This window comes from Chiloscyllium plagiosum, unplaced genomic scaffold (genome assembly GCF_037043375.1).
Source record: "Chiloscyllium plagiosum isolate Xiang-an unplaced genomic scaffold, Cpla_swu_hap1 HiC_scaffold_21, whole genome shotgun sequence".
Lineage (NCBI taxonomy): Eukaryota > Metazoa > Chordata > Chondrichthyes > Orectolobiformes > Hemiscylliidae > Chiloscyllium > Chiloscyllium plagiosum.
In genome coordinates, this window is record NW_028270159.1 from 54322568 (window position 1) to 54343648 (window position 21081).

Sequence of the window (21081 nt, forward strand, 5' to 3'; positions counted from 1 at the left end):
GGAGCACCTCTAAATTTTTCCGAAAAGTGCGAAGGGTTTCGGCCTCTGCTCCTGCGTTCCGATTCCCATCACCCTCTGGGTGTGAAAGGTTTCCCTACATCTCCTCGAAACCTTCTGCCCCACCAATAAATGTCTGCCCCCTGGTCATGCATGACTCCCCAGGGGCAAACGTTTCTTCCTGTCTACCCTGCCTATGCCCTTCATAATTTTAGCCGTCTCACTCATGCCCCCACTGCGCCAAGGGAAACACCCCCAGGCTGCCCAATCATTCTTCATAACTGAAGCTCTCCAGGCCAGGCAACACCCTCTGCATCTGTCCCTCACCCACTCTCTGCACTTTGCCCGAAATGTCGATGTTTCCTGCTCCTCGGAAGCTGCCTGACCTGCTGTGCTTTTCCAGCACCACTCTAATCTAGATCCAGTCCAGCAGCTATGTGCTTTAAATCCGACCAGCTCAAGCAGTCGTGTTTCTGCAGAGCCCCTGCTGGTGGTGGACACTGAAATCCCTCACCCAGGGCACATTCTGGGTCTTTGTCACCGTCAGTGCTTCCTCAAAGTGTTGTTTTACATGGAGTATTGCATCAGCCGAGGGAGGACAGTCTGTGGTAATCAGCAGAGGGTTTCCTTGCCCTGTTTAACCTGAGCCCATGAGACTGCTCTCTGATGGCCTCTGAAGAACTCACAACGAGCGTCCTTGACGTTTCTAACTTCCACCTTAATTGATTCGAAGTTGGGAAACTTGGGAACCCAAGATCATTTCTCATGTGGGTACAAATGTTCCCTCTCATCAAGAGGGCTGCCCGAGCACCTTCTGCCAACTCGCTCCCCTTCGAGTTTGGCCTTTGCTCCGGAAGCACGTCTTTGAGGTGGCTGTCGAAAAGTGTGGCGCTGGAAAAGCACAGCAGGTCAGACAGCATCCGAGGAGCAGGAGAGTCAGGCATAAGCCCTTCATCAGGAACGTGAGGCTGTCAGGTCATAGAGATGGTGTTTTAATCGGAGTTGACAATTCATTTGTTTGATTATGAATGCTGCATGTATTCAGACCCAGAGCCATGAACTGAGGTCCTCTTTACTGCTTTTGTAAACTCTGACCATGTCTGCTCTCACTGTCCCTTCCTGGCATCCTCTCGTTCGATCAGTTGTCATTTCCCTTAAAGTTACCCAGTCTTCCCCCACAAATCTTATTCCCCCTGTATATAGTTGGAAACTCTGTCTATCCCCTGCTTCTGACTCACGTGAACTCCAGTCCCAGAATGCAGACAGTGCCAGTTACTCCACCCTCCCCGGAAATAAGTCAGAATTCACAGGACACGAGGTTATAGTCCAACAGGTTTATTTGAAATCACAAGTTTTTGGAGCGCTGCTCCTTTGTCACCGGACTCTGACCTGGTGTTGTGTGATTTCTGACTGTGTCCACTCCAGTCCAACGTGAGCACCTCCACATCATGGCCTCCCCAGGGCTGGTGTTAATGCTTCACAACTCCAGCTGGACCAGGCGCGTTCATCTCTCGAACCTGATCTGACTACAACCTGACCTTGGGGTCCGGCCTCCCTCTGAGGACCAGCGGCTGTCCCTGAGAATCGCGCCACCTCTCCCTTAAAAACGCACTGCTCCCACCTCCCATCGTGACAGGTTACAGGCGGCTCTGGTCATAACCTGCAGAGGGAGGGAGGGCCTGCTGCTGACGTGAGGGCCCAGCTCCTTACCCTGACAATGTCAGTCCTCCTCTGTGGGGACGACGTGCCTGGTACCGGCCAAGAAAATACCGAAGGCACCTTCCCTGTACCACAGTAGCTCTGAGGAGAGGTACCATACCCTGGCAAAGGGCAGACAGGCAGAGTGAAGGATAGAGAGTGACTGTCACTCTCAGATGCCCCACTACCACAGTGCTCCCTCGAGCATCCCCCACCCCTACAAATGTCCTGGAGTACACTGATCGCATCATGGCTGTCTTGGCACAAGATTAAACAGTGAAGGTGAAGCCAGGTTGGGTCCAGGCTGAGCTGGACAATGGAAGGTGCACTCACCCTCAGCGGTCTCTGTTGTGTGGTCAGTGACTGGCCGATTGGACATGTTGCCAATGAGGCGGTTCCAGCTCAGCATTCCGGGTGATGTGTACTGGCAAGTGTTCGCCTCGAAGGAGCACAGTCCCTGGACTTCACACTCCCCTCCCACAACACTCACGTCATCAATGGCAATGTCCCCGATACCAGCTCCTGGAGAGGCTACAAACATCAGCTGCAAACAAACAAGACATTTATCACCAGCTCCACAGTTCCTTGCCATGTCAAGCACTATATTGATATTTGGTGTAAGTGGTGTCGACAACCAGAGGGACGTAGGGCACCCATTCAGTTCAGTAATGACAGAACACAGCACTCCCTCAGTACTGACCCTCCGACAGCGCGGCACTCCCTCAGCACTGACCCTCCGACAGTGCCCACTCCCTCAGCACTGACCCTCCGACAGTGCCCACTCCCTCAGCACTGACCCTCCGACAGTGCCCACTCCCTCAGCACTGACCTTCCGACAGTGCGGCACTCCCTCAGCACTGACCCTCTGACAGTGCGGCATTCCCTCAGCACTGACCCTCCGACAGTGCCCACTCCCTCAGCACTGACCCTCCGACAGTGCCCACTCCCTCAGCACTGACCCTCCGACAGTGCGACACTCCCTCAGCACTGACCCTCCGACAGTGCCCACTCCCTCAGCACTGACCCTCCGACAGTGCCCACTCCCTCAGCACTGACCCTCCGACACTACAGCACTCCCTCAGCACTGACCCTCCGACAGTGCGGCACTCCCTCAGCACTGACCCTCCGACAGTGCGCACTACCTCAGCACTGACCCTCCGACAGTGCCCACTCCCTCAGCAATGACCCTCCGACAGTGCAGCACTCCCTCAGCACTGACCCTCCGACAGTGCAGCGCTCACTCAGCACTGACCCTCCGACAGTGCGGCGCTCTATCAGCACTGACCCTCCGACAGTGCGGCACTCCCTCAGCACTGACCCCCGGACAGTGCCCACTCCCTCAGCAATGACCCTCCGACAGTGCGCACTACCTCAGCACTGACCCTCCGACAGTGCCCACTCCCTAAGCACTGACCCTCCGACAGTGCGGCACTCCCTCAGCACTGACCCTCCGACAGTGCCCACTCCCTCAGCACTGACCCTCCGACAGTGCGACACTCCCTCAGCACTGACCCTCCGACAGTGCCCACTCCCTCAGCACTGACCCTCCGACAGTGCCCACTCCCTCAGCACTGACCCTCCGACACTACAGCACTCCCTCAGCACTGACCCTCCGACAGTGCGGCACTCCCTCAGCACTGACCCTCCGACAGTGCGCACTACCTCAGCACTGACCCTCCGACAGTGCAGCACTCCCTCAGCACTGACCCTCCGACAGTGCGGCACTCCATCAGCACTGACCCCCGGACAGTGCCCACTCCCTCAGCAATGACCCTCCGACAGTGCGCACTCCCTCAGCACTGACCCTCCGACAGTGCGGCACTCCCTCAGCACTGACCCTCCGACAGTGCGGCGCTCCCTCAGTACTGACCCTCCGACAGTGCGGCACTCCCTCAGCACTGACCCTCTGACAGTGCAGCACGCCCTCAGCAATGACCCTCCGACAGTGCCCACTCCCTCAGCAGTGACCCTCCGACAGTGCCCACTCCCTCAGCAGTGACCCTCGGACAGTGCGGCACTCACTCAGCACTGACCCTCTGACAGTGCGGCACTCCCTCAGCACTGAGCCTCTTACAGTGTGGCACTCCCTCAGCACTGACCCTCCGACAGTGCAGCACTCCCTCAGCACTGACCCTCCGACAGTGCAGCACTCCCTCAGCACTGACCACCCGACAGTGCGGCACTCTCTCAGCATTGACCCTCCGACAGTGCGGCACTCTCTCAGCACTAACCCTCCGACAGTGCCCACTCCCTCAGCACTGACCCTCCGACAGTGCCCACTCCCTCAGCACTGACCCTCCGACATTGCGGCACTCCCTCAGCACTGACCCTCCGACAGTGTGGCACTCCCTCAGCACTGACCCTCCGACAGTGCGGCACTCCCTCAGCACTGACCCTCCGACAGTGTGGCACTCCCTCAGCACTGACCCTCCGACAGTGCGGGATTCCCTCAGCATTGACCCTCCGACAGTGCGGCACTCCCTCAGCATTGACCCTCCGACAGTGCAGCACTCCCTCAGCACTGACCCTCCGACAGTGCGGCACTCCCTCAGCACTGACCCTCTATCAGTGCCCACTCCCTCAGCACTGACCCTCCGACAGTGCCCACGCCCTCAGCACTAACCCTCTGACAGTGCGGCATTCCCTCAGCACTGACCCTTTGACAGTGCCCACTCACTCAGCACTGACCCTCCAACAGTGCGGCACTCCCTCAGCACTGACTCTCCGACAGTGCGGCGCTCCCTCAGCACTGACCCTCCGACAGTGCAGCATTCCCTTAGCACTGACTCTGCGACAGTGCTGCACTCCCTCAGTACTGACCATCGAACAGTGCGGTACTCCCTCAGCACTGACCCTCCGACAGTGCGGCACTCCCTCAGCACTGACCCTCCCACAGTGCCCACTCCCTCAGCACTGGCCCTCCGACAGTGCGGCAGTCCATCAGCACTGACCCTCCGACAGTGCGGCATTCCCTCAGCACTGACCCTCCGACAGTGCGGCACTCCCTCAGCACTGACCCTCCGACAGTGCGGCACTCCCTCAGCATTTACCCTCCGACAGTGCGGCACTCCCTCAGCACTGACCCTCCAACTGCGCGGCACTCCCTCAGCACTGACCCGCCGACAGTGCCCACTCCCTCAGCATTGACCCTCCGACAGTGCGGCACTCTCTCAGCACTGACCCTCCGACAGTGCGGCACTCCCTCAGCACTGAGCCTCTTACAGTGTGGCACTCCCTCAGCACTGACCCTCCGACAGTGCAGCACTCCCTCAGCACTGACCCTCCGACAGTGCAGCACTCCCTCAGCACTGACCACCCGACAGTGCGGCACTCTCTCAGCATTGACCCTCCGACAGTGCGGCACTCTCTCAGCACTAACCCTCCGACAGTGCCCACTCCCTCAGCACTGACCCTCCGACAGTGCCCACTCCCTCAGCACTGACCCTCCGACATTGCGGCACTCCCTCAGCACTGACCCACCGACAGTGTGGCACTCCCTCAGCACTGACCCTCCGACAGTGCCCACTCCCTCAGCACTGACCCTCTGACAGTGCGGCACTCCCTAAGCACTGACCCTCCGACAGTGCCTACTCCCTCAGCACTGACCCTTCGACAGTGCAGCACTCCCTCAGCACTGACCCTCCGACAGTGCCCACTCCCACAGCACTGACCCTCCGACAGTGCCCACTCCCACAGCACTGACCCTCCGACAGTGCCCACTCCCTCAGCATTGACCCTTCGACAGTGCCAACTCCCTTAGCACTGACCACCCGACAGTGCGGCACTCTCTCAGCATTGACCCTCCGACAGTGCGGCACTCCCTCAGCGCTGACCCTCCGACAGTGCAGAACTCCCTCAGCACTGACCACCCAACAGTGCGGCACTCTCTCAGCATTGACCCTCCGACAGTGCGGCACTCCCTCAGCACCTACCCTCCGACAGTGCGGCACTCCCTCAGCACTGACCCTCCGACAGTGCCCACTCGCTCAGCACTGACCCTCCGACAGTGCGGCACTCCCTCAGCATTGACCCTCCGACAGTTCGGCACTCTCTCAGCAGTAACCCTCCGACAGTGCCCACTCCCTCAGCACTGACCCTCCGACAGTGCCCACTCCCTCAGCACTGACCCTCTGACAGTGCGGCACTCCCTCAGGACTAACCCTCCGACAGTGCCCACTCCCTCAGCACTGACCCTCCGACAGTGCCCACTACCTCAGCACTGACCCTCCGACAGTGCGGCACTCCCTCAGCACTGACCTCCGACAGCACGGCACTCCCTCAGCACTAACCCTCCGACAGTGCCCACTCCCTCAGCACTGACCCTCCGACAGTGCCCACTCCCTCAGCACTGACCCTCCGACAGTGCGGAACTCCCTCAGCACTGACCCTCTGACAGTGCCCACTCCCTCAGCACTGACCCTCCGACAGTGCCCACGCCCTCAGCACTAACCCTCTGACAGTGCGGCATTCCCTCAGCACTGACCCTCCGACAGTGCCCACTCCCTCAGCACTGACCCTCCAACAGTGCGGTACTCCCTCAGCACTGACTCTCCGACAGTGCGGCGCTCCCTCAGCACTGACCCTCCGACAGTGCAGCATTCCCTCAGCACTGACTCTGCGACAGTGCTGCACTCCCTCAGTACTGACCATCGAACAGTGCGGCACTCCCTCAGCACTGGCCCTCCGACAGTGCGGCACTCCCTCTGCACTGACCCTCCCACAGTGCCCACTCCCTCAGCACTGGCCCTCCGACAGTGCGGCAGTCCATCAGCACTGACCCTCCGACAGTGCGGCATTCCCTCAGCACTGACCCTCCGACAGTGCGGCACTCCCTCAGCACTGACCCTCCGACAGTGCGGCACTCTCTCAGCATTGACCCTCCGACAGTGCGGCATTCCCTCAGCGCTGACCCTCCGACAGTGCGGCACTCCATCAGCACTGACCCTCCGACTGTGCGGCACTCCCTCAGCACTGACCCGCCGACAGTGCCCACTCCCTCAGCATTGACCCTTCGACAGTGCCAACTCCCTTACCACTGACCACCCGACAGTGCGGTACTCTCTCAGCATTGACCCTCCGACAGTGCGGCACTCCCTCAGCGCTGACCCTCCGACAGTGCAGAACTCCCTCAGCACTGACCACCCAACAGTGCGGCACTCTCTCAGCATTGACCCTCCGACAGTGCGGCACTCCCTCAGCACCTACCCTCCGACAGTGCGGCACTCCCTCAGCACTGACCCTCCGACAGTGCCCACTCGCTCAGCACTGACCCTCCGACAGTGCGGCACTCCCTCAGCATTGACCCTCCGACAGTTCGGCACTCTCTCAGCAGTAACCCTCCGACAGTGCCCACTCCCTCAGCACTGACCCTCCGACAGTGCCCACTCCCTCAGCACTGACCCTCTGACAGTGCGGCACTCTCTCAGGACTAACCCTCCGACAGTGCCCACTCCCTCAGCACTGACCCTCCGACAGTGCCCACTACCTCAGCACTGACCCTCCGACAGTGCGGCACTCCCTCAGCACTGACCTCCGACAGCACGGCACTCCCTCAGCACTAACCCTCCGACAGTGCCCACTCCCTCAGCACTGACCCTCCGACAGTGCCCACTCCCTCAGCACTGACCCTCCGACAGTGCGGCACTCCCTCAGCACTGACCCTCTGACAGTGCCCACTCCCTCAGCACTGACCCTCCGACAGTGCCCACGCCCTCAGCACTAACCCTCTGACAGTGCGGCATTCCCTCAGCACTGACCCTTTGACAGTGCCCACTCCCTCAGCACTGACCCTCCAACAGTGCGGCACTCCCTCAGCACTGACTCTCCGACAGTGCGGCGCTCCCTCAGCACTGACCCTCCGACAGTGCAGCATTCCCTCAGCACTGACTCTGCGACAGTGCTGCACTCCCTCAGTACTGACCATCGAACAGTGCGGCACTCCCTCAGCACTGACCCTCCGACAGTGCGGCACTCCCTCAGCACTGACCCTCCCACAGTGCCCACTCCCTCAGCACTGGCCCTCCGACAGTGCGGCAGTCCATCAGCACTGACCCTCCGACAGTGCGGCATTCCCTCAGCACTGACCCTCCGACAGTGCGGCACTCCCTCAGCACTGACCCTCCGACAGTGCGGCACTCCCTCAGCATTGACCCTCCGACAGTGCGGCACTCCCTCAGCGCTGACCCTCCGACAGTGCGGCACTCCCTCAGCACTGACCCTCCGACAGTGCGGCACTCCCTCAGCACTGACCCGCCGACAGTACCCACTCCCTCAGCATTGACCCTCCGACAGTGCGGCACTCTCTCAGCACTGACCCGCCGACAGTGCGGCACTCCCTCAGCACTGACCCTCTGACAGTGCGGCACTCCCTCAGCACTGACCCTCCGACAGTGCGGCACTCCCTCAGCTCTGACCCTCCGACAGTGCCTATTCCCTCAGCACTGACCCTTCGACAGTGCCGCACTCCCTCAGCACTGACCCACCGACAGTGCCCACTCCCACAGCACTGACCCTTCGACAGTGCCCACTCCCTCTGCACTGACCCCCCGACTGTGCCCACTCCCTCAGCATTGACCCTTCGACAGTGCCCACTCCCTTAGCACTGACCACCCGACAGTGCGGCACTCTCTCAGCATTGACCCTCCGACAGTGTGGCACTCCCTCAGCGCTGACCCTCCGACAGTGCAGAACTCCCTCAGCACTGACCACCCAACAGTGCGGCACTCTCTCAGCATTGACCCTCCGACAGTGCGGCACTCCCTCAGCACCTACCCTCCGACAGTGCGGCACTCCCTCAGCACTGACCCTCCGACAGTGCCCACTCGCTCAGCACTGACCCTCCGACAGTGCGGCACTCCTTCAGCACTGACCCTCCGACAGTGCGGCACTGCCTCAGCACTGACCCTCCAACAATGCGGCACTCCCTCAGCACTGACCCTCCGACAATGCGGCACTCCCTCAGCACTGACCCTCCGACAGTGCGGCACTGCCTCAGCACTGACCTCCGACAGCACGGCACTCCCTCAGCACTAACCCTCCGACAGTGCCCACTCCCTCAGCACTGACCCTCCGACAGTGCGGCACTCCCTCAGCACTGACCCTCTGACAGTGCCCACTCCCTCAGCACTGACCCTCCGACAGTGCCCACGCCCTCAGCACTAACCCTCTGACAGTGCGGCATTCCCTCAGCACTGACCCTCCGACAGTGCCCACTCCCTCAGCACTGACCCTCCAACAGTGCGGCACTCCCTCAGCACTGACTCTCCGACAGTGCGGCACTCCCTCAGCACTGACCCTCCGACAGTGCAGCATTCCCTCAGCACTGACTCTGCGACAGTGCTGCACTCCCTCAGTACTGACCATCGAACAGTGCGGCACTCCCTCAGCACTGACCCTCCGACAGTGCGGCACTCCCTCAGCACTGACCCTCCCACAGTGCCCACTCCCTCAGCACTGGCCCTCCGACAGTGCGGCACTCCCTCAGCACTGACCCTCCGACAGTGCGGCACTGCCTCAGCACTGACCTCCGACAGCACGGCACTCCCTCAGCACTAACCCTCCGACAGTGCCCACTCCCTCAGCACTGACCCTCCGACAGTGCGGCACTCCCTCAGCACTGACCCTCTGACAGTGCCCACTCCCTCAGCACTGACCCTCCGACAGTGCCCACGCCCTCAGCACTAACCCTCTGACAGTGCGGCATTCCCTCAGCACTGACCCTCCGACAGTGCCCACTCCCTCAGCACTGACCCTCCAACAGTGCGGCACTCCCTCAGCACTGACTCTCCGACAGTGCGGCGCTCCCTCAGCACTGACCCTCCGACAGTGCAGCATTCCCTCAGCACTGACTCTGCGACAGTGCTGCACTCCCTCAGTACTGACCATCGAACAGTGCGGCACTCCCTCAGCACTGACCCTCCGACAGTGCGGCACTCCCTCAGCACTGACCCTCCCACAGTGCCCACTCCCTCAGCACTGGCCCTCCGACAGTGCGGCAGTCCATCAGCACTGACCCTCCGACAGTGCGGCATTCCCTCAGCACTGACCCTCCGACAGTGTGGCACTCCCTCAGCACTGCACCTCCGACAGTGCGGCACTCCCTCAGCACTGACCCTCCGACAGTGCGGCATTCCCTCAGCACTGACCCTCCGACAGTGCGGCACTCCCTCAGCACTGACCCTCCGACAGTGCAGCACTCCCTCAGCATTGACCCTCCGACAGTGCGGCACTCCCTCAGCGCAGACCCTCTGACAGTGCGGCACTCCATCAGCATTGACCCTCCGACAGTGCGGCACTCCCTCAGCGCTGACCCTCCGACAGTGCGGCACTCCATCAGCACTGACCCTCCGACTGTGCGGCACTCCCTCAGCACTGACCCGCCGACAGTGCCCACTCCCTCAGCATTGACCCTCCGACAGTGCGGCAGTCTCTCAGCACTGACCCGCCGACAGTGCGGCACTCCCTCAGCACTGACCCTCTGACAGTGCGGCACTCCCTCAGCACTGACCCTCCGACAGTGCCTACTCCCTCAGCACTGACCCTTCGACAGTGCCGCACTCCCTCAGCACTGACCCACCAACAGTGCCCACTCCCACAGCACTGACCCTTCGACAGAGCCCACTCCCTCTGCACTGACCCCCCGACAGTGCGGCACTCCCTCAGCTCTGACCCTCCGACTGTGCCCACTCCCTCAGCATTGACCCTTCGACAGTGCCAACTCCCTTAGCACTGACCACCCGACAGTGCGGCACTCTCTCAGCATTGACCCTCCGACAGTGCGGCACTCCCTCAGCGCTGACCCTCCGACAGTGCAGAACTCCCTCAGCACTGACCCTCCGACAGTGCAGAACTCCCTCAGCATTGACCCTCCGACAGTGCGGCACTCCCTCAGCGCTGACCCTCCAACAGTGCGGCACTCCATCAGCACTGACCCTCCGACTGTGCGGCACTCCCTCAGCACTGACCAGCCGACAGTGCCCACTCCCTCAGCATTGACCCTCCGACAGTGCCTACTCCCTCAGCACTGACCCTTCGACAGTGCCGCACTCCCTCAGCACTGACCCACCAACAGTGCCCACTCCCACAGCACTGACCCTTCGACAGAGCCCACTCCCTCTGCACTGACCCCCCGACAGTGCGGCACTCCCTCAGCTCTGACCCTCCGACTGTGCCCACTCCCTCAGCATTGACCCTTCGACAGTGCCAACTCCCTTAGCACTGACCACCCGACAGTGCGGCACTCTCTCAGCATTGACCCTCCGACAGTGCGGCACTCCCTCAGCGCTGACCCTCCGACAGTGCAGAACTCCCTCAGCACTGACCACCCAACAGTGCGGCACTCCCTCAGCACCTACCCTCCGACAGTGTGGCACTCCCTCAGCACTGACCCTCCGACAGTGCCCACTCGCTCAGCACTGACCGTCTGACAGTGCGGCACTCCCTCAGCACTGACCTTCCGACAGTGCGGCACTGCCTCAGCACTGACCCTCCAACAATCCCTCAGCACTGACCCTCCGACAGTGCGGCACTGCCTCAGCACTGACCTCCGACAGCACGGCACTCCCTCAGCACTAACCCTCCGACAGTGCCCACTCCATCAGCACTGACCGTCCGACAGTGCCCACTCCCTCAGCACTGACCCTCCGACAGTGCGGCACTCCCTCAGCACTGACCCTCTGACAGTGCCCACTCCCTCAGCACTGACCCTCCGACAGTGCCTACTCCCTCAGCACTGACCCTTCGACAGTGCCGCACTCCCTCAGCACTGACCCACCAACAGTGCCCACTCCCACAGCACTGACCCTTCGACAGAGCCCACTCCCTCTGCACTGACCCCCCGACAGTGCGGCACTCCATCAGCACTGACCGTCCGACAGTGCCCACTCCCTCAGCACTGACCCTCCGACAGTGCGGCACTCCCTCAGCACTGACCCTCTGACAGTGCCCACTCCCTCAGCACTGACCCTCCGACAGTGCCTACTCCCTCAGCACTGACCCTTCGACAGTGCCGCACTCCCTCAGCACTGACCCACCAACAGTGCCCACTCCCACAGCACTGACCCTTCGACAGAGCCCACTCCCTCTGCACTGACCCCCCGACAGTGCGGCACTCCCTCAGCTCTGACCCTCCGACTGTGCCCACTCCCTCAGCATTGACCCTTCGACAGTGCCAACTCCCTTAGCACTGACCACCCGACAGTGCGGCACTCTCTCAGCATTGACCCTCCGACAGTGCGGCACTCCCTCAGCGCTGACCCTCCGACAGTGCAGAACTCCCTCAGCACTGACCACTCAACAGTGCGGCACTCCCTCAGCACCTACCCTCCGACAGTGCGGCACTCCCTCAGCACTGACCCTCCGACAGTGCCCACTCGCTCAGCACTGACCGTCTGACAGTGCGGCACTCCCTCAGCACTGACCTTCCGACAGTGCGGCACTGCCTCAGCACTGACCCTCCAACAATCCCTCAGCACTGACCCTCCGACAGTGCGGCACTGCCTCAGCACTGACCTCCGACAGCACGGCACTCCCTCAGCACTAACCCTCCGACAGTGCCCACTCCATCAGCACTGACCGTCCGACAGTGCCCACTCCCTCAGCACTGACCCTCCGACAGTGCGGCACTCCCTCAGCACTGACCCTCTGACAGTGCCCACTCCCTCAGCACTGACCCTCCGACAGTGCCCACGCCCTCAGCACTAACCCTCTGACAGTGCGGCATTCCCTCAGCACTGACCCTCCGACAGTGCCCACTCCCTCAGCACTGACCCTCCGACAGTGCCCACTCCCTCAGCACTGACTCTCCGACAGTGCGGCGCTCCCTCAGCACTGACCCTCCGACAGTGCAGCATTCCCTCAGCACTGACTCTGCGACAGTGCTGCACTCCCTCAGTACTGACCATCGAACAGTGCGGCACTCCCTCAGCACTGACCCTCCGACAGTGCGGCACTCCCTCAGCACTGACCCTCCCACAGTGCCCACTCCCTCAGCACTGGCCCTCCGACAGTGCGGCAGTCCATCAGCACTGACCCTCCGACAGTGCGGCACTCCCTCAGCACTGACCCTCCGACAGTGCGGCACTCCCTCAGCATTGACCCTCCGACAGTGCGGCACTCCGTCAGCGCTGACCCTCCGACAGTGCGGCACTCCATCAGCACTGACCCTCCGACTGTGCGGCACTCCCTCAGCACTGACCCGCCGACAGTACCCACTCCCTCAGCATTGACCCTTCGACAGTGCCAACTCCCTTAGCACTGACCACCCGACAGTGCGGTACTCTCTCAGCATTGACCCTCCGACAGTGCGGCACTCCCTCAGCGCTGACCCTCCGACAGTGCAGAACTCCCTCAGCACTGACCACCCAACAGTGCGGCACTCTCTCAGCATTGACCCTCCGACAGTGCGGCACTCCCTCAGCACTGACCCTCCGACAGTGCCCACTCGCTCAGCACTGACCCTCCGACAGTGCGGCACTCCCTCAGCATTGACCCTCCGACAGTTCGGCACTCTCTCAGCAGTAACCCTCCGACAGTGCCCACTCCCTCAGCACTGACCCTCCGACAGTGCCCACTCCCTCAGCACTGACCCTCTGACAGTGCGGCACTCCCTCAGGACTAACCCTCCGACAGTGCCCACTCCCTCAGCACTGACCCTCCGACAGTGCCCACTACCTCAGTAATGACCCTCCGACAGTGCGGCACTCCCTCAGCACTGACCTCCGACAGCACGGCACTCCCTCAGCACTAACCCTCCGACAGTGCCCACTCCCTCAGCACTGACCCTCCGACAGTGCCCACTCCCTCAGCACTGACCCTCCGACAGTGCGGCACTCCCTCAGCACTGACCCCTTGACAGTGCCCACTCCCTCAGCACTGACCCTCCGACAGTGCCCACGCCCTCAGCACTAACCCTCTGACAGTACGGCATTCCCTCAGCACTGACCCTTTGACAGTGCCCACTCCCTCAGCACTGACCCTCCAACAGTGCGGCACTCCCTCAGCACTGACTCTCCGACAGTGCGGCGCTCCCTCAGCACTGACCCTCCGACAGTGCAGCATTCCCTCAGCACTGACTCTGCGACAGTGCTGCACTCCCTCAGTACTGACCATCGAACAGTGCGGCACTCCCTCAGCACTGACCCTCCGACAGTGCGGCACTCCCTCAGCACTGACCCTCCCACAGTGCCCACTCCCTCAGCACTGGCCCTCCGACAGTGCGGCAGTCCATCAGCACTGACCCTCCGACAGTGCGGCATTCCCTCAGCACTGACCCTCCGACAGTGCGGCACTCCCTCAGCACTGCCCCTCCGACAGTGCGGCACTCCCTCAGCATTGACCCTCCGACAGTGCGGCACTCCCTCAGCGCTGACCCTCCGACAGTGCGGCACTCCATCAGCACTGACCCTCCGACTGTGCGGCACTCCCTCAGCACTGACCCGCCGACAGTGCCCACTCCCTCAGCATTGACCCTCCGACAGTGCGGCACTCTCTCAGCACTGACCCGCCGACAGTGCGGCACTCCCTCAGCACTGACCCTCTGACAGTGCGGCACTCCCTCAGCACTGACCCTCCGACAGTGCCTACTCCCTCAGCACTGACCCTCCGACAGTGCAGCACTCCCTCAGCACTGACCCACCGACAGTGCCCACTCCCACAGCACTGACCCTTCGACAGTGCCCACTCCCTCTGCACTGACCCCCCGACAGTGTGGCACTCCCTCAGCTCTGACCCTCCGACTGTGCCCACTCCCTCAGCATTGACCCTTCGACAGTGCCCACTCCCTTAGCACTGACCACCCGACAGTGCGGCACTCTCTCAGCATTGACCCTCCGACAGTGCAGAACTCCCTCAGCACTGACCACCCAACAGTGCGGCACTCTCTCAGCATTGACCCTCCGACAGTGCGGCACTCCCTCAGCATCTACCCTCCGACAATGCGGCACTCCCTCAGCACTGACCCTCCGACAGTGCCCACTCGCTCAGCACTGACCCTCCGACAGTGCGGCACTGCCTCAGCACTGACCCTCCAACAATGCGGCACTCCCTCAGCACTGACCCTCCGACAATGCGGCACTCCCTCAGCACTGACCCTCCGACAGTGCGGCACTGCCTCAGCACTGACACACCGACAGAGCAGAGCTCCCTCAGCACTGACCCTCCGACAGAGCCCACTCCCTCAGCACCGATCCTCCGACAGTGCGGCACTCCTTCAGCACTGACCCTCCACACTACAGCACTCCCTCAGCACTGACCCTCCGACAGAGCGGCACTCCCTCAGCACAGACCCTCCGACAGTGCGGCACTCCCTCAGCACTGACCCTCCGACAGTGCGGCACTCCCTCAGCACTGAATCTCCGACAGTGCGGCACTTCCTCAGCACTGACCTTGCAACAGTGCTGCACTCCCTCAGCACTGACCCTCCGACAGTGCCCACTCCCTCAGCACTGACCCTCGGACAGTGCGGCACTCTCTCAGCACTGACCCTCCGACAGTGTGGCACTCCCTCAGCACTGACCCTCCGACAGTGCGGCACTCCCTCAGCACTGACCCTCCGACAGTGCGGCACTCCCTCAGCACTGACCACCCGACAGTGCGGCCTTCTCTCAGCATTGACCCTCCGACAGTGCGGCACTCCCTCAGCGCTGACCACCCGACAGTGCGGCACTCTCTCAGCATTGACCCTCCGACAGTGCCCACTCCCTCAGCACTGACCCTCCGACAGTGCGGCACTCCCTCAGCACTGACCCTCCGACAGTGCGGCACTCCCTCAGCACTGACCCTCTGACAGTGCCCACTCCCTCAGCAATGACCCTCCGACAGTGCCCACTCCCTCAGCACTGACCTTCCGAGAGTGCGGCATTCCCTCAGCACTGACCCTCTGACAGTGCCCACTCCCTCAGCACTGACCCTCTGACAGTGCCCACTCCCTCAGCACTGACCCTCCGACAGTGCCCACTCCCTCAGCACTGACCCTCCGACAGTGCGGCACTCCCTCAGCACTGACCCTCCGACAGTGCCGACTCCCTCAGCACTGACCCTCCGACAGTGCGGCACTCCCTCAGCACTGACCCTCCGACAGTGCGGCACTCCCTCAGCACTGACCCTCCGACAGTGCAGCATTCCCTCAGCACTGACCCTCGGAGAGTGCGGCACTCTCTGAGCACTGACCCTCCGACAGTGCGGCACTCCCTCAGCGCTGACCACCCGACAGTGCGGCACTCTCTCAGCATTGACCCTCCGACAGTGCCCACTCCCTCAGCACCTACCCTCCGACAGTGCGGCACTCCCTCAGCACTGACCCTCCGACAGTGCCCACTCGCTCAGCACTGACCCTCCGACAGTGCGGCACTCCCTCAGCATTGACCCTCCGACAGTGCGGCACTCGCTCAGCACTAACCCTCCGACAGTGCCCACTCCCTGAGCACTGACCCTCTGACAGTGCCCACTCCCTCAGCACTGACCCTCCGACAGTGCGGCACTCCCTCAGCACTGACCCTCCGACAGTGCCCACTCCCTCAGCACTGACCCTCCAACAGTGCGGCACTCCCTCAGCACTGACCCTCCGACAGTGCGGCACTCCCTCAGCACTGACCCTCCGACAGTGCGGCACTCCCTCAGCACTGACCCTCTGACAGTGCCCACTCCCTCAGCACTGACCCTCCGACAGTGCCCACTCCCTCAGCACTGACCTTCCGACAGTGCGGCACTCCCTCAGCACTGACCCTCCGACAGTGCGGCACTCCCTCAGCACTGACCCTCCGACAGTGCGGCACTCCCTCAGCATTGACCCTCCGACAGTGCCCACTCCCTCAGCACCTACCCTCCGACAGTGCGGCACTCCCTCAGCACTGACCCTCCGACAGTGCCCACTCGCTCAGCACTGACCCTCCGACAGTGCGGCACTCCCTCAGCATTGACCCTCCGACAGTGCGGCACTCTCTCAGCACTAACCCTCCGACAGTGCCCACTCCCTCAGCACTGACCCTCTGACAGTGCCCACTCCCTCAGCACTGACCCTCCGACAGTGCGGCACTCCCTCAGCAATGACCCTACGACAGTGCCCACTCCCTCAGCATTGACCCTCCGACAGTGCGGCACTCCCTCAGCACTGACCCTCCGACAGTGCGGCACTCCCTCAGCACTGACCCTCCGACAGTGCGGCACTCCCTCAGCACTGACCCTCTGACAGTGCCCACTCCCTCAGCACTGACCGTCCAACAGTGCCCACTCCCTCAGCACTGACCCTCCGAGAGTGCGGCATTCCCTCAGCACTGACCCTCTGACAGTGCCCACTCCCTCAGCACTGACCCTCTGACAGTGCCCACTCCCTCAGCACTGACCCTCCGACAGTGCCCACTCCCTCAGCACTGACCCTTTGACAGTGCCCACTCCCTCAGCACTGACCATTTGACAGTGCCCACTCCCTCAGCACTGACCCTCTGACAGTGCGGCATTCCCTCAGCACTGACTCTCCGACAGTGCGGCGCTCCCTCAGCACTGACCCTCCGACAGTGCCCACTCCTTCAGCACTGACCCTTCGACAGTGCCCACTCCCTCAGCACTGACCCTCTGACCGTGCTGCATTCCCTCAGCACTGACCATTTGACAGTGCCCACTCCCTCAGCACTGACTCTCCGACAGTGCGGCACTCGCTCAGTACTGACCATCGAACAGTGCGGCACTCCCTCAGCACTGACCCTCCGACAGTGCGGCACTCCCTCAGCACTGACCCTCCGACAGTGCGGCACTCCCTCAGCACTGACCCTCGGACAGTGCGGCACTCCCTCAGCACTGACCCTCCGACAGTGCGGCACTCCCTCAGCACTGACCCTCCGACAGTGCGGCACTCCCTCAGCACTGACTCTCCGACAGTGCGGCACTCCCTCAGCACTGACCCTCCGACAGAGCGGCACTCCCTCAACACTGACCCTCCGACAGTGCGGCACTCCCTCAGCACTGACCCTCCGACAGTGCGGCACTCCCTCAGCACTGACTCTCCGACAGTGCGGCACTCCCTCAACACTGACCCTCCGACAGTGCGGCACTCCCTCAGCACTGACCCTCCGACAGTGCGGCACTCCCTCAGCACTGACTCTCCGACAGTGCGGCACTCACTCAGCACTGAACCTCTGACAGTGCGGCACTCCCTCAGCACTGACCCTCCGACAGTGCGGCACTCCCTCAGCACTGACCTTCCGACAGTGCGGCACTCCCTCAGCACTGCCCCTCTGACAGTGCCCACTCCCTCAGCACTGACCCTCTGACAGTGCCCACTCCCTCAGCACTGACCCTCCGACAGTGCCCACTCCCTCAGCACTGACCCTTTGACAGTGTGGCACTCCCTCAGCTCTGACCCTCCGAAAGTGTGGCACTCCCTCAGCACTGACCCTCCGACAGTGCGGCACTCCCTCAGCACTGACCCTCTGACAGTGCCCACTCCCTCAGCACTGACCCTCCGACAGTGCCCACTCCCTCAGCACTGACCTTCCGACAGTGCGGCACTCCCTCAGCACTGACCCTCCGACAGTGCGGCACTCCCTCAGCACTGACCCTCCGACAGTGCGGCACTCCCTCAGCATTGACCCTCCGACAGTGCCCACTCCCTCAGCACCTACCCTCCGACAGTGCGGCACTCCCTCAGCACTGACCCTCCGACAGTGCCCACTCGCTCAGCACTGACCCTCCGACAGTGCGGCACTCCCTCAGCATTGACCCTCCGACAGTGCGGCACTCTCTCAGCACTAACCCTCCGACAGTGCCCACTCCCTCAGCACTGACCCTCTGACAGTGCCCACTCCCTCAGCACTGACCCTCCGACAGTGCGGCACTCCCTCAGCAATGACCCTACGACAGTGCGGCACTCCCTCAGCACTGACCCTCCGACAGTGCGGCACTCCCTCAGCACTGACCCTCCGACAGTGCGGCACTCCCTCAGCACTGACCCTCTGACAGTGCCCACTCCCTCAGCACTGACCCTCCAACAGTGCCCACTCCCTCAGCACTGACCCTCCGAGAGTGCGGCATTCCCTCAGCACTGACCCTCTGACAGTGCCTACTCCCTCAGCACTGACCCTCTGACAGTGCCCACTCCCTCAGCACTGACCCTCCGACAGTGCCCACTCCCTCAGCACTGACCCTTTGACAGTGCCCACTCCCTCAGCACTGACCATTTGACAGTGCCCACTCCCTCAGCACTGACCCTCTGACAGTGCGGCATTCCCTCAGCACTGACTCTCCGACAGTGCGGCGCTCCCTCAGCACTGACCCTCCGACAGTGCCCACTCCTTCAGCACTGACCCTTCGACAGTGCCCACTCCCTCAGCACTGACCCTCTGACCGTGCTGCATTCCCTCAGCACTGACCATTTGACAGTGCCCACTCCCTCAGCACTGACTCTCCGACAGTGCGGCACTCGCTCAGTACTGACCATCGAACAGTGCGGCACTCCCTCAGCACTGACCCTCCGACAGTGCGGCACTCCCTCAGCACTGACCCTCCGACAGTGCGGCACTCCCTCAGCACTGACCCTCGGACAGTGCGGCACTCCCTCAGCACTGACCCTCCGACAGTGCGGCACTCCCTCAGCACTGACCCTCCGACAGTGCGGCACTCCCTCAGCACTGACTCTCCGACAGTGCGGCACTCCCTCAGCACTGACCCTCCGACAGAGCGGCACTCCCTCAACACTGACCCTCCGACAGTGCGGCACTCCCTCAGCACTGACTCTCCGACAGTGCGGCACTCCCTCAACACTGACCCTCCGACAGTGCGGCACTCCCTCAGCACTGACCCTCCGACAGTGCGGCACTCCCTCAGCACTGACTCTCCGACAGTGCGGCACTCACTCAGCACTGAACCTCTGACAGTGCGGCACTCCCTCAGCACTGACCCTCCGACAGTGCGGCACTCCCTCAGCACTGACCTTCCGACAGTGCGGCACTCCCTCAGCACTGCCCCTCTGACAGTGCCCACTCCCTCAGCACTGACCCTCTGACAGTGCCCACTCCCTCAGCACTGACCCTCCGACAGTGCCCACTCCCTCAGCACTGACCCTTTGACAGTGCCCACTCCCTCAGCACTGACCCTCTGACAGTGCGGCATTCCCTCAGCACTGACTCTCCAACAGTGCGGCGCTCCCTCAGCATTGACCCTCCGACAGTGCGGCACTCTCTCAGCACTAACCCTCCGACAGTGCCCACTCCCTCAGCACTGACCCCCCGACAGAGCGGCACTCCCTCAGCACTGACCCTCCGAAAGTGTGGCACTCCCTCAGCACTGACCCTCCGACAGTGCGGCACTCCCTCAGCACTGACCCTCCGACACTGCGGCACTCCCTCAGCACTGACCCTCCGACAGTGTGGCACTCCCTCAGCTCTGACCCTCCGAAAGTGTGGCACTCCCTCAGCACTGACCCTCCGACAGTGCGGCACTCCCTCAGCGTTAACCCTCCGACAGTGCGGCACTCCCTCAGCACTGACCCTCCGACAGTGTGGCACTCCCTCAGCACTGACACTCCGTCAGTGCGGCACTCCCTCAGCATTGACCCTCCGACAGTGCGGCACTCCCTCAGCACTGACCCTCCGACAGTGCGGCACTCCCTCAGCACTGACCCGCTGACAGTGCCCACTCCCTCAGCACTGACCCTCCGACAGTACGGCACTCCCTCAGCACTGACCCTCCGACAGTGCGGTGCTCCCTCAACACTGACCCTCTGATCGTGCGGCGCTCCCTCAGCACTGACCCTCCGACAGTGCGGCACTACCTCAGCACTGACCCTCCGACAGTGCGGCACTCCCTCAGCACTGACCCTCCGACAGTGCGGCACTCCCTCAGCACTGACCCTCCGACAGTGCGGCACTCCCTCAGCACTGACCCTCCGACAGTGTGGCACTCCCTCAGCACTGACCCTCCGACAGTGTGGCACTCCCTCAGCACTGACTCTCCGACAGTGCGGCACTCCCTCAGCACTGACCACCCGACAGTGCGGCCTTCTCTCAGCATTGACCCTCCGACAGTGCCCACTCCCTCAGCACTGACCCTCCGACAGTGCGGCACTCCCTCAGCACTGACCCTCCGACAGTGCGGCACTCCCTCAGCACTGACCCTCTGACAGTGCCCACTCCCTCAGCAATGACCCTCCGACAGTGCCCACTCCCTCAGCACTGACCTTCCGAGAGTGCGGCATTCCCTCAGCACTGACCCTCTGACAGTGCCCACTCCCTCAGCACTGACCCTCTGACAGTGCCCACTCCCTCAGCACTGACCCTCCGACAGTGCCCACTCCCTCAGCACTGACCCTCCGACAGTGCGGCACTCCCTCAGCACTGACCCTCCGACAGTGCCCACTCCCTCAGCACTGACCCTCCAACAGTGCGGCACTCCCTCAGC

General features: G+C 62.5%; 1 protein-coding gene across 1 annotated transcript in view; it reads right to left on the reverse strand.

Moving 5' to 3' along the window:
- Nucleotides 1-21081, reverse strand: part of LOC122546186 (apical endosomal glycoprotein-like) — a 556180-nt gene that overhangs the window by 332967 nt on the left and 202132 nt on the right. Inside the window, exon 5 of the mRNA XM_087998580.1 lies at nucleotides 2029-2239. Coding sequence (XP_087854706.1) covers nucleotides 2029-2239 — 211 coding nt within the window. The remainder of the gene's footprint in view (nucleotides 1-2028; nucleotides 2240-21081) is intronic.